The 14,716-nt window shown below is 35.5% G+C and overlaps 1 protein-coding gene across 3 annotated transcripts in view; it reads right to left on the reverse strand.

Moving 5' to 3' along the window:
* Top2 (DNA topoisomerase 2) overlaps positions 1 to 14,716 on the reverse strand; it is a 28,779-nt gene that overhangs the window by 1,068 nt on the left and 12,995 nt on the right. For 2 of the 3 annotated variants that reach the window (XM_087353264.1, XM_087353266.1), the window contains exons 15-27: positions 14,255 to 14,457; positions 14,004 to 14,139; positions 13,152 to 13,309; positions 12,794 to 12,935; positions 11,156 to 11,383; positions 10,388 to 10,612; positions 7,891 to 8,023; positions 6,474 to 6,641; positions 6,233 to 6,359; positions 6,017 to 6,141; positions 5,648 to 5,782; positions 5,347 to 5,483; positions 242 to 4,616 (exon numbers count right to left, since the gene is read on the reverse strand). In XM_087353264.1, coding sequence (XP_087209390.1) covers positions 4,458 to 4,616; positions 5,347 to 5,483; positions 5,648 to 5,782; positions 6,017 to 6,141; positions 6,233 to 6,359; positions 6,474 to 6,641; positions 7,891 to 8,023; positions 10,388 to 10,612; positions 11,156 to 11,383; positions 12,794 to 12,935; positions 13,152 to 13,309; positions 14,004 to 14,139; positions 14,255 to 14,457 — 2,076 coding nt within the window. In that variant the 3' untranslated portion in view covers positions 242 to 4,457. Of the gene's footprint in view, positions 1 to 241; positions 4,617 to 5,346; positions 5,484 to 5,647; positions 5,783 to 6,016; positions 6,142 to 6,232; positions 6,360 to 6,473; positions 6,642 to 7,890; positions 8,024 to 10,387; positions 10,613 to 11,155; positions 11,384 to 12,793; positions 12,936 to 13,151; positions 13,310 to 14,003; positions 14,140 to 14,254; positions 14,458 to 14,716 lie in introns of those variants that run through there. The other variant, XM_087353265.1, reaches the window with a different exon arrangement.

Genomic DNA, 14,716 nt, shown 5'->3' on the forward strand with positions numbered 1-14,716 from the left:
GAGCATCAATCATGGGAAGTGTTGTAAGAATTGCTTAAGGCAAAAGCAAAAATATTTCATTCAGACAAAATCTGGAATTTTATGGACTGCTTAACCAAATGCACTTTAAATCTAATAAGTGTGAGATTATTTTGTTCCAACTTATAAAATTGCCTTTAATTTCTGACTTACCTGCATACAATATAAAATATGGGAATCTCATGGAAATGCTCATTTGGGAATATAATAAAACTAAACAGTATTTACTATAAAATGAGTCTTGTGTCAATTTCTTTTTAGGTATGTTTACAAATTTGCTAGAGAAGAGTTATTTTGAAAAAAATACACAATTACAAATTTATAGGATAAATACTTCATATAGAAAACTATGAGCCTGTTGCAGTTCACTCTTTCATTCCCCAAAATCACAAACTGCGTACAATGGCAATCATGCTCCTGAACCCGATCTTCAGGGAACAAGCAAATCATCAATACTGGTGTTCCATTTATACTGGAAACACACAACTAATGCCCTAAAGAGTGATCCAACAAAAAAGAAGACATTACACTCCACATTTTAACCAACACATCATAATGAAATAAGATTTGAAATCTTCTGAACTTTAAAAACAGTGAATTACATATCCACAAGATGAATTTTTAATATAACCCAGGAAAACTAGTTTTAGACTGAATTATGAATTTCCAGTCCCTATATAGTTTTCTTTTAGCGACTAATCTTAAAACTTTGCATACCGTGTACCGTATTAGCATATAAATAAGCACACAAACAACTATTAACTCTATAAAGAAGACACTATTGCCATATGTGTTTCAATCTTAACAGGTGGCATCAGGGAAATCAATTCATTTAATTAAATGGCTCAAACTTGATTTAGAAAATAAATAATGAATAGGACATTTGATGAAAAGTATTTTAAGCGACACTGCACCAACTGTTGTTATTCATAGGAATAGACTCTGCACTTAGCTATTTATCCGGTGGTCCGGTGGCCGTAGTTGGTCTGCGACAAGCTGTAGTTCCATCGTCCATACCTGTGAACTCTCGCCCACTGTTCTGGAGTTCACAGGTACGGACGACGAAACTACAGCTTGCCGCAGACCAGCTACGGCCACCGGACCACCAGATAAATAGCTAAGTGCAGAGTCTATTCCTATGAATAACAACAGTTGGTGCAGTGTCGCTTAAAATACTTTTCATCAAATGTCCTATTCATTATTTATTTTCTAAATCAAGTTTGAGCCATTTAATTAAATGAATTGATTTCCGTGATGCCACTGATGATGACCTGTTAAGGTTGAAACGCGTATGGCAGTAGTGTCTTCTTTATAGTGTTAATAGTTGTTTGTGTGCTTATTTATATTTTAGTGACCATTTTTAAGTCACAGATATGGTACAATCAGTGACCAAGAAAATGATAACCAAGTTGGACCACCCAAATCATCTTTTGCTCATAATATGAAAATTAAACACAAAATGAAATTACAAGGATGATATAGTAAAGGATGCCAACCAACATTAATCTCACGCTGGGGTAAATCAGTGCTAACAGACATTTACTAACATATGCAACACAAAACCTGCACATTTCACAGGGTAAGCAAAAAATTGCTTTATGTTTATATTACTACAGAAATTGACAAGGAACATTACAGACACATGCATATGTTAGTTTCTTGAGCGATAAATGACCACAGGTATGGTGAAAGAAACTTATCAACTTCCCATATCTACTTGTGCAATTGCTTCTATCACGTAACTGCTAGTTCATCTGTGCGGAAATAAAAATTATTTTTTTTCACTACCAATACCATCTCTCCTTTATTTTAACACGATAATTATCACTCTATGTTCCAGTATTCCTTCTGCTTCAACTTCTCTGTGAACTGATAAATGAACCTAGTACTGTGCTAGAAAGTCTTTGCACAACTTGGCATTCAAAGATTTATGGTACTGCAGTCACCCATATCATTGATGTAATTATGTTTATATTGCAATCTGCCTTCTGCTTTCCCCTTACCATCTGACAGACCCTGATGGAACAGGTTGTCACCTACATTTCAAAACATAACTTTTAAACTACTCAAATACCATCCAAAAAGCTCATCATAATTGTTACACGTTCTTATTAACTGATATTACTGCATCCTTCTTTATGCATTATCTACCTCTGTCCCTTTCTTAATGGCTGAAAGGAATATTAAAATTAAAAAAGTAGATATTTTAAAGTAATCCTGATTCTTAAATGAACACCTTCCTTTTCTGTCCCATTCTTATTTCAATATAAAAAACCAAGAGAGGACAATTACACAAGTAAATAAGGTACTTTAGAGCCATTATGAACCTCTTCTAGCAGATCTGGCATGTTTTGAAGAAATAGTGTGTTAAAGGCTTGTAATATATTACAATGCAAAATGTTTCAGAAACATCTCAGTATGTGCAAAAATCATATGCAATCATATACTGCAGAAATAATACAAATTTAAATGTTGTTTAGCATCCTGGCAACTGTTCATGGACATGCACAATTATTTTTACTTCAACAGCTAAGGGGAAAGAACCTGGGTGTGAGATAGCTGGTTGGAAATCAACTATGAAACAAGAAATAAAATAAGACAAATTAAATCTAATATTATTATCCTAACATGTCCCAATAAACAGGACTGTGGAGTACTAAACTTTCCACAGATGATACTACAAACTGAATGAAGTAAAAAGCAGTTTCAATATTGTTGCTGCCCTATGAAAGTAAGATGAGTTTCATTCAGTATGCCTTTTCATGAACCTGCATAATAATTAGGTTACAAGGAAGTTAGTGATGAGCTGATGCAACATAAACATAACTGTAGAATAATGACGTGTCAGAACTTAATGCTACTGTTATGACAGATGAGACTATGTCTCTGGAACTGGCCACTAATAGACCCTTATAAGATGTATTACTATTCTGCTTTGATTCCTATCTCAATTATTATTTTCTGCAATCATGTGGGGAAACAAGATTATGTTTAAGTAAGTTACAATAAGACTGATTTCTTAACACCATATTCCTTGCCTCCATCATCACCCTGATGATGGAGGCAAGGACCTCTGAAACGTTTGTAAACTACCAGACTACACAGTGCAATAACCCAGAAAACAGCATATCTTCAGACTTACTGCCATGAAAACCTTAAATCCTACTGCTTCAAAGTAATTTAAGAACGTGGTACAGGGTGACCGAAAAGTTGCACCATAAAACAAGATTGTTAATTAAAGGATATAAAGGAATACAACACTCCAGCTACCTTACACTAAGGACTGAGACCCTGATGCACACTCGACAGGAAGCTTCTGAATGCTGATACCAGCAGTTTTTGTAATCAAAATTAAGTTAATGACTTAATTAAATGTTAGTCCAAATGCTTAACAGTATCTACTTTGACATATGCAAAAACTGATCAACGCATTAAGACACTGCAAAAAAAAAAACCCTCAAAAGCATGAAGAGTTTACACACAAAATTTAATAGCTTGTACCAATACGAGCAACTGAACAATTCTGAATTCCAAAGTATGTACAAAACTATTTTAAAAAATTCCAGTCATAATGTTATGCTAAAGTTTAAAACTAAATATGTTCAAGAACGAACACTCTCACTCAAGTCATCTTACCTCCTTTGTAGTAATGTTAGTGTACGCACACACACACACACACACACACATAGTCCATCACTTTAAAAAGAATGCAATTATCTCTGTAGTCTCTTACATTCATGTGAAAATATATCCATGTTTTCAATTAGTAGTATGTGATACAATAGTCCAACATAACCACTTTACAGAATTAATAACACGTCCAAAGATATTTATATTTGGTATGCTACCAGCCCATCACTACTTGGAATATAAAAGAGTAGAGTCATTTGAAATTAAATCAGCATTTTAACATTAAAAATAGGAATAGCCAGTGTACTGACTGTAAAAGATAATATACCAAATGGAATGCTAACACTACACATTACTAGTGATAAAAACACACAGATCCCACAACAGCCATGACTTAATGATACAGTATTACAGTATTTACATAATTCTTACTCTAATTTCTCTTTTATTCCAATAAGACAAGCGAACATTTAAAAATATGTAGATAAAAATTAATGAAAACTTTTTGTCACCAAACTGAACTACAAATACAATATAATAAAATGTAATGATCTATATTTTCCTCCCTGTAACCAAAACTATTGTTAGTGTAATAAAAGGAGAAGCATTAGGGACTGCTGTAGCATGTTAATTTAAAAATCACAGAACACAAATCTTCTGGCTGCATACATAAGTTCAAATTCACAACACATAAAACTAAAATTGTTCATTCATTAGCCTTTGCTAGCTCATGAACTTGCAAAGAAGCTAAAAAATTAAGTCCTTAGAAATAACCTGTGCTGCAAATACGCTGCTTAGGTACGAATCTTCTAATCATCGTCATCACCATCCTCATCATCATCACCAAAATTGTACTTTACTGGTTTACGAGCTCGTCCACCAACAGAAGCTCTCGGTGGTGGAACATAACCATCATCGTCATCATCATCGTCATCATCTTCATCAGAGGATGCTTTCTTTCTTGATTTCTGTAACAAGTAAAGTAAGAAGCCATTACACGAGGCAATTTTTACATATTGACATATACCATGACACCAGAGATCTGTCTTCATATTAAATACAAATTTGGTAAAATTACAAGAATAAAAATCAACTGACCATAATTCTGGAGCTCCATATTCGATGTAAAGGTCACCGAAGAGCTTCCACTGGAAACTGAACAACCTACTGTTTTTTCCACTAAACAATACATTAATGGCAGTTTCACTTGGTGCATACATTACTACTCACAAACATGCCACAACAATATATCTGGATATTTTATGAGCACCATGGCTTATTGGAAAATCTTTTTTGCAATAACATATAAAAGTTCTTGTATAAAACACAATTGTGGTGTTTTTTAAAACTCATCATCTAGCAATATCACTTACTTCGGCAGTGTCATAATGTATACTGTTTGTACATTCAATCTATAATTATTTTATTTTGTTCATTCTGCATAGTAACATTTCCCTACATTCCCCAACATGACAAAATAATTATTCATATACACAATATTATATGTTATGTATAAGAAGAAGTTTTGTGGTTTCAATTAACCACCCTACCATATAAGTGGGTGTCTACTGTATAAAATATATGCCACTGTTTGCAGTAATGCCAACATATCTTTTGAAATAAAACTAAAATTGTTTACTTTCTGACTTTCCAAAATAGTGCTTCAATAACCCACAATTGTCAGAAAACTCAACAAACCTTTTTTGCAGGTACTGCAAACATATCTTCATCAGAATCAGAGACATTTCTCTTCTTTGGTGCTGCCTTTTTAGGGGCCCTCTTAGGCTTGTTTTCATGTATATTTGACTTAAAGAGAGTCTTCTTTTTGGGGGCTTCTGCAATAATATAAAAAAGTCAACCGCACAAAGCCACAAGACACATTACTATGAAATATAAACAGACTAAATTAAAATTAAATGAACATAAGACTGGCACAGGGAAGGTTTCAGGCACACTTGCATTGATGGAAAATCCATATTATTGCATGAAATATAATTACCCTGCTTCTTCTGAGGTGATGGAGGAACATCCTCATCTGAAGACAAGACAGCTGCATCTGTTTTAACTAATCCTTTTCCACTACCATTTCCACTTATAAGTGAATCAAACATTGCATCTGACGATACTTCTCTCGCTGAAATTTTACATAAATATTAATAATGAGAATGATTTTGAACTGAATGTGTGAAGCACAATAATACTGTTAAATAAGCAAATAAATCTTATTGAACTATTCTAAGGCTACAACGGTGTGATGTAATTTTAAGTCAAAATGTTACAAATTTCTATCAGAATATGACTATAAGGTATGTCTCAAAAAATAAACAAGCACTTTCATAATTTTATTAACATTAAATCTTATACTTACGGGCTTGAGCAGGTTTTCGCCTACTAGTAAAATCATCATCTGAATCTGTCAAAGGTCGTTTTTTATGATTACTTCTGCTCTCAAATTCACTATCAGTGTCACTTATGTCAATTGTCTTAGATTTACTGTAAAAGAAAAGCATATTACTATTTAATTTCAAACAAAAAATGCTATAGTAAATTATATTTCTGTTACATGTTTCTTAGCTCTGCTTACACATTATCCAAAGCTGCATCATGGACAGGCACATGATCTCCATTCTCCATACTGTTGTCATGGAGCTCAAAGTTGTCATTGTCATCGTCATCCTCTTCACTGTCATATTTAAACTTAAGGTTGGCAGCTATGTATCATGCAACAGAAGTAATGTGCATTATTTTCTTTTAGAGAAATAGCACCCTTTGCATTTAATGCATGAGGTATATTTGGGATGACTGCAACATTTACACAGCCCCACCTGCAGTTCTCCGACCTGTTGTCCTTTGTGATGGTCGGGGTGTATTATCATCAGAACTCGGCGCTTCTTCTTCTTCCTCTTCTGAGTCAGTTTCCCATGGACTCTTTCCTTTACCCTTTTTCTTAGGTGAACAAGATGACTCTTTCCTAGGCTTCCTTTGTTTTATCTCTGTAATGAACACAAACATAGACCACCAATATTGGGAAAAATACAAACAAACATTAAGCAATTTGTTGCTGAATTACGCAAGTTCATTTGTGCCAGCATATGAGCGAACACAAAGAAAAGATGACAACATGAAAATTAAACACATTCTATGTATCATATATCATACTATTCCTTCCTACAGGGCTACATATGGAGAGGTTAAGAAAATACTAACATAAGGCCAAACCTACAGGTTCTTGCAATATCCAGAAATGGTTGAAATACATAATTTTCATGTCCACTTTCTGACCCAGAACAACTCAGTGTCTCAGAATGAAGATGATAAATTACAATTGCTATATTTACACGAGAGAAGACGATGGGACACAGAGAAAACTGCATAATGATGAGCTTAAAAATCTGTACTCCTCCCCCAGTATTATCAGGGTGATTAAGTCGAGAAGAATGAGATGGGCAGGGCATGTAGCGCGCATGGATGGGACAAGAGGTGTGCACCGGGTATTGGTCGGGAAGCCTGAGGGGAAGAGACCGCTGCTGAGACCTAGACGTAGATGGGAGGATAATGTCAGGCGGAATTTATGGGAGATAGGAGTTGAAGGAGACTGCATTTCGTTGGCCCAGGACAGGGTCCGGTGGTGGGCTTTGGTTAATTCGGTGATGAACCTTTGGGTTCGGTAAGCCATCTAGTTAGTTATATTTACAAACCAAAATAGCCACAACAATGAAATAACTTGAGACAAGTACAAAAACACATCAAGCTTAATGCCATATACAGTGGTTCACATCCTCACTTTTGCAGCACTGTGACACCCACAAATGTAAAATGACAATGCGACAAATAATACCTGATAATATTCTTTGGTTTCACAGACTACAGTTCAGGTCCAGTCCAAATAAATTTGGAGAGAAACCAACTCCAAAGTCATAAATCAGATACTCGTATGTAATGTTGTGACAAAGGCTGCATTTGCCAATGGAACAGCTTTGGCTGGCTGCCAGCAAATGAACAAATGGTGTAGCAAATCACAGCAGTGTAGACATTCAATGTGTGACTAGCAAAACTGAACACACAAAACGTTGAACATGTTCTTAAATAGCGGCTGACTGTAACTGAAAGGTATTCTGAAATTTTGGTGTATTTAAGAGCCTAGCTTCAACATTAGTACATCAAATCTTATAGCTAATGAGCATTAAATCAGTAAAAGAAGAAAGAATAAGTTTTTAATTAACCAAAGTGTAACATACATACCTTTTCGTTTTTCATTCAATTTCTTTTCTATATCTTCAGGTGATGTGCCTAAACGATCTGCTAAAGTTTTCTGGTTTCCTTCCATCATATCAAACTCATCCTTTTCTTCACTGAGCAACTTTTCTTTCTTTACCTTCAAAATAGGAGGACAATATGAGCACATTAACCTGTTGACGCAGAAAGTTTAAATACCCAGCATATACCGCTGTTGTGCTGTGATGGCGGTAGTTTTTTTTAAATGTCCATTTAAATTTTGCTGTAAAATACTTTTTTTTTTTTCCATAACTTTTGAACTATATGAGATATAATTATGAATTTTTCACTGAAATCCTCTTAAAAGATGGTTTTGTAATCTTACCTTATAAGATGAGCACTCTGTGTGTGACCAATGGGAGCAAGTGGATCAGAAGTTGAGAACGGAGTGTACAGCAGCCGGTTCTTTGCATAATAAGATCTGATTGTAGGCTTTTGAACAATGTCCATCAACATAAATAGAGCCAAAACCACGTAAATTTCGTCTACTGACATCTTGCCACTTCCTAATCCTAGATCGAAATGTGAGAGGATGGGCACTTTTAGAAATTTCTTGCTTAGCATATCTGTTGGTTTCATCTACAATGAGCTGCACAAGAGCTGTATCGAAAATGTTTTCGAATGAACTCACGACATCTAATCTAGCCGTGTCGAACCGAGGACCATATACATTACAAAATGCTTCTCTTGAAGCAGTAAATGATTCTATATTTTCCCACATATACTTGCCGGAAACAATACCTGAATTTGCTTCTACAATTTCTTCCTGGCTTTCGCCACCACCATTGTCACTCTCATTATCACTAATCGCTAACGTTCCCGGTGTCACCAACTGTGTATAGTCAAAGTCTACACTCTCAGTGTCCGAGCTACTATAATTCTCACTTCCAATAATTCGTCTAGAAGTGCCCTTTGTTCAGCATCAAATAACACACGACTGCTTGAAGGGTTCTCCATTGCAACTCTGAGGCCAGTCGTTTATTTTTAGACTCCCAGGTAGTCGCTGAAGGGATATTCAACAGGGTTGCCGGATCTTCACACACAGAAAACTTTCCACAACAGAGTACTACAAACCTCATTGCGCTGGCATTATTCGTTACAAAGTTATGAGCGGAAGAAATTAGGCTTAAAGCCGGACGTAATATTACGCCCGGCCGCAAACTGGAGAATTTAAATGCCGAACGTAATACGAGGGTGAGTCAAATGAAAAGCGTAATTTTTTTTTTAATTTAATTTATTGAGTGAAAGCGGTACACAACTATATCATTTTTCTACATAGTCTACATTTCGTTCAATACAGGCCCTCCAGCGTTTACGAAGTGAATGGATTCCTCTAGAAAAAAATTCTTGTGGTTGTCTGCCTTACCTCTTCATCAGAACGGAACTTCTTTCCTCCCATCGCCTCTTTGAGTGGCCCAAACATGTGGTAATCACTTGGGGCTAGGTCTAGTGAGTATGGCGGATGTGGAAGACACTCAAAGTGCAAGTCTTGGATTGTTGCAACTGTTGCACGGGCAGTATGGGGCCGAGCATTGTCATGTCAAGAACACCTCTAGTCAAAAGTCCACGTCGCTTTGATCTAACTGCAGGTCGAAGATGATTCTTCAAGATTCTTCACTGATCAAAAAACGAATTACAGAACGTTGTTCTTCTTTCGTGCACGTAACTAGTGGAGCAGCCATTTTCAAATTGGCACTGTGATGGCGATATGTTTGTCTGCATTATACTACCACCTATAGGATACTCTTTATAGCATTGGTAACATGTCTGCCAACTTATAGGACAATGGCGCGATATTTCGAATTTTTATCTCAGTTTTACGGTTTTCATTTGACTCACCCTCGTAGTACTCCACTCGGCGGTGAGGAGTTAATGATAATAAAAGAGGCATTGGAAGAACAAGCTACATTATTAAAATTGCATTTCTTCATACCCACTGAATTTATTTTTGGCCAAAATCTTTATGGGGGAGGGGGGGACGAGGCAAGTAAATAAACAGAACACTGGTCCAAGGTTACTGGTTAAGCCGAATGTCAGCATGATACACAGCCAATTAAATCACATATAAGATGCAATGCATGACCAACAGAGATGAAGGATCTTTTTGTTTTAAAATGTAAACAGTGGCATCTAAAACGGTTGTGGGAAATGGGACACAAGAAAGGGTGAGGTAGACTAAGGAGATTGAGATGCAGAAGGGACAAAAAATCAAATATGAAAGGAGATAAACGAAAGGGAAAAAGAGGAGAGGATAGAATAGACAAATGAAAGTACCATAGAAAAAGAGGAAGGAAGAAGATAAAGGTACAAATAAAATAAAGGTAGGAAGAGAGGGTGATGGATTAAGATGAAAGAAATCATTCCCCTCTAAATTTCAACATGCTTCTTAAAATAGAAATAAGAAATTTTCCTGTCCTGTAAAAAGTATGTATACCAAGATGTTAGAATTGCACATGTTACTTACCCTTTTTCCTTTGTTTTCTTTTGACAATGATTCTTTTTCCAATTTCTCCTTAAGTTTCAGATCTATTTTAGGGACAACGCGCTGCCCTTGCGGAGATGGTTTTGTTTCTGCCGCATTCAACATTTCCCTTTTCTTTGGTCCACCAAACTTTTTATTTAGTTTCATTGCCTTTCCAGAGCTTCCCACTAAAGCATCTTCTTTCTCCTTTGCCTCAACTTTATCAAGCTGTAAGTTGTTAAAATTTTTAATATGGTTTAAAACAAAACTCTGTTTATTACTGAAAACAAGTGGAAAATTTTAAAACTGACACTTCCATAATAAAAAATAACACCAATCTATTAAAATAATTCTCTACAACTGGGAATTTTTATATAACAAACGGTAAGTAGTAACTTGAAATATACATATTATAACAAGGCCCATGCCTCAGGCCATGCAGCCAGTGACTGGCACACAGTTACGACAGCAACCGAAAAATAATTCACAGATATAAAAAAACTATTATCCTTGGAACAGGTGTTCAGAAAAGCAGAGAGACTATGCTAAAAAGCAATACACTTTACATATACAGAGTAATTTTGCATTAAATTTGTCTATAAACTGTCACTATTATTTAATTGCCCTCAAAGATATTTATCCAACATCAATAAATTTATTTCCATAATAAAAATGTTTATGGACATCAATGGTCAAGTAATAGTGACAGGACAGACTACCAAATGCAGATGCAAGTTCCTTTAAGAAATGCACTACTTTCTTAGAACCAACCTCTTTATTGAATTCTTCCAGATCTTCCTTCCACAACGATGAAGGAGTTTTGGCTTGCAATGTCTTAAGTTCAACAAGTTTCTCATCACGTTTCTTTAACAATTCATCCTTCTTCTCTTTTGTCAATGACCACATCGTCATCCCAAGGAGGTAGTCATACTGTCCTGCTAGATCAGTGTCTTCTTCTTGTTGTGAACTTTCTGCATCTTCATTTTCCATCTGCTCTGTCTAAACATCATGGTAAAATAACAATAATGAAATAGCATGCATTAGAATTTCTGATCATAATTACCATATTCTTAAAATGTAAGGAATAATTTATATACAGACTACACAAATTGTAATTAATAAATAAAATAAAACAAAAAAATATCAAATTCATGAGAAAATAAACTGGCAATGTAGCTAACATAAAAAATGTTTATGCCAGCTTTTTGGTCTTCAGTACAAAGATATTTATCACACGTCTTTGTTGCATTCCATCGCTCTGCTGTCCATAGTATCTTTATTCATTTATTTGTTTTATTATTACTGACTATTTTATAATTTCCAATGTTTTAAAGTATTATCAGTAAAGTTTACATCAAATGAGAACAAGCACGATGCTCTTTGGTCTGTTAGTATTGCAGCATGACTTCCCAGGCCACATGTCACAGGGACTTACTTAACTCTTGCATAAAGTACTGTTTTGTTTACTAACTTGAAAACCTCAACATAAGTCTTTGCTTTTGCAAAAATTTCTTGAATGACACTTACCACTCCAATTTCCTTGAGCAAGATAAAACAAAGAAAGTAATTTCTTAAATCAAGAAGAAACAAAATTAGATAGATGCCATAATTGTGTTCTCAAAAATTACATGAAAACCCAAGAACACTAATAATAATGACCATTCATTAACACATAACTGCCACACAGCCATACAAATCAGGTTTGGCAATTAAGCAGTCTACAGGACTTGTACGTCACACTAAAACAAAAGTGAGTACTTTTACCAAGGAAGGACTTATATTCTTTCAGAAATACATACTTCAGTTACACCGTATGATAGCAGTTCAACCTTTATTTATATTGGAGTTACGAGAGGAGCCTGAGATCCAAAATATAAAACATTTCTGTCTCTATCATAAAATTCATTCTGTCCAGTTGCTGTTAACACCATCTATCGGGTTATTACAAACCTATCACCACATACCACTACGGTGGGAAGGAGAAACATGTGATGTGTCACAATCTTTTAGAACCTGAATTTAATGATAGGTAAAATTATTTCACAGTTTGTTTCATGCAGTGCACTAACTTTCACATGTCAGTTAGATTGGTTAAAGTGACACCTGCCACTATTTATACTGTCTACAGAATTCATTAAATGCATCAGAATAAAACAATTCATTATACACAGTTACGAGCATTATACAGATGTGTGACGTAAGAAACAAGCAGTATCATTACTTCAGAGCAGTTCATTAAAGACTTGTGGAGAGAGTATGTACTTTCAAGTAGTTCTTTCTTAAAAGTTTGTTTGCCTATGAAAATCATTCACCACATCCAGTGATCAATGTGATAAAAACAATATTAATATTTTTTAACCCTTCAGCCATTCTATCTAGAAGACAATACAGTAACTGGTGAGTACTTACTAGAGCTTCATCTTTATTCTGTCTTATTTTCCATGCTTTCACTGGATCCGAATCATAACCCATTCTCTTCAGCTCTTCTATCATCACTTTCTTCTTCTTGTTCTCAACAATAAGTACGCCATCACACTTCTCAATAATAAACCTGGATTTCCAAACACAGCATTTAAAGGTTCATTCACTTTCCATATTCAAACATTGTTTCAGACACACAGTACCAAATTGAAACTGATTCTTGGGTAACACAGGAGGATGTAACAACCTATTTCTTGTGGACAAACGGACCACACAACATACATACCCAAATTGTGCATGAGGTCCTTGGTCTATAAAGATTTTAAAATTAAAATACTTCATTTACCTTGCTTGATTGGTGAGTTTTCGTGATTCCGCCTGCAGCATTCCTTCGAGATAGTCTTTCCTTTTTCCATAATAGGCAAGACGCAATTTGAAGAATTCTTTAAGGATTGGCTCAACAGATTCAAATTTCCTCATACAGCAGTTATCATCAAAAACGCACTGCAAAGAACAATGATCAATGTACATTTAACAGATACACATGTAATCAACTCACTGTATACATGTCTATTACATCCCATGGATCACGTATTCACTTCTGCATCACATTTTCTTTCTTTCTTTCTTTCATTGCAAAGAATCAGAATAACTTTGTAATTATACATATATATAATGTTATATAAAAGGAGGGGTCCGCAGTGGCCGCGCGGTCTGAGGCGTGGGCTTTGTGCCGCTTGGTCGCTGGGACCGTGGGTTTGAATCCCCCTCCGCATTTTTCTGTGTTGGGCTTTCCTGTGTACAGGTAGAGGCCTTGCGACAGGCTGATCCCTCGTCCAAGGAGTCCTACCGAATGTCTATAAATCAAGCCAATGAAAAGTTGGGACCCGCAGTGCTCAGGCACTTGAAGAATGGGTCGTTCCCAGTATCCATTTATATAAAAGACCAACAATCAAGAGTTCTGTAAAAATCCACAATTAAAGAAGTCATACAAATTAATTGTAGTAACCATCTACAGGTAAAAACTCTACAATTTTTACACTTACATTTTAGTGCTGTGCAGTAGTGCATTTTGTTATTACAAGATTTCCAGTAAATTCAAATGTACAGGCTACAATAAAGTACAGTACTGGTATTCACTTACAGAGACAAATGTCAATGCAAAACCTGTATCTGCTTTAAAAGTAATAATATTTACCATAGATGACAATGACACTGTTGTTTGAAGCTTGAAAAATTTATGCAGACCCTCAGATTCAGCTACCCTCAGTTTCTCAGCACTCATCGTTACAACAAATTTCACTGTTGTATCAGTGTTATACTCTTTGTAATCACTGAAAGAACAACACACAAACATAATGCATATAAACCTACTTTCAAAGCTTAAATATTTCTTTATCTAGTTTGTCAGGCAACATTCTGAAAAAATAGAACTGTATCCCAACATACGTTATGGAAGGTGGAGTCTTTTCATTTGCTCCATGCAGCATGGGTTCCAGCACAGATTCTTTGTAGGTCTGTGTCCACGAACCAATAGGTAACTCTGTTATCTCCAGTTTACTTTCATTGATTATAGAAATTTCTCCATAGATAATGTACTTCTTGTCAACAAGAGGTTCCACCACACCAGTGAAATTCTTATACCATGGCACCTAGAAACAAAGTTTTCATTCATAATCTTACAAGTAAGTAATAATGTGCTGCTGTTTACAATAAAAGGTCCTTATTCAATCACATCTCCATGTATCCTCAATCAGATAACAGTTGCACCTGGCCATTCTAAACTACTTCTTCTTCTTCTTCTTCTATGGCTCTCCGGTCCGTATTCGGTCCATGGCCTCCTCAATTATCCTCTTCCATTCGGTCCTCTGTTAGGTCTGTCTGTCCGAGGCTTTGATTGAGGTTTCGAAA

The sequence above is a fragment of the Zootermopsis nevadensis genome, unplaced genomic scaffold (genome assembly GCF_977971745.1).
Source record: "Zootermopsis nevadensis isolate Lab colony 2312 unplaced genomic scaffold, Znev_1.0 Znev_ptg000022l, whole genome shotgun sequence".
Taxonomy (NCBI): domain Eukaryota; kingdom Metazoa; phylum Arthropoda; class Insecta; order Blattodea; family Termopsidae; genus Zootermopsis; species Zootermopsis nevadensis.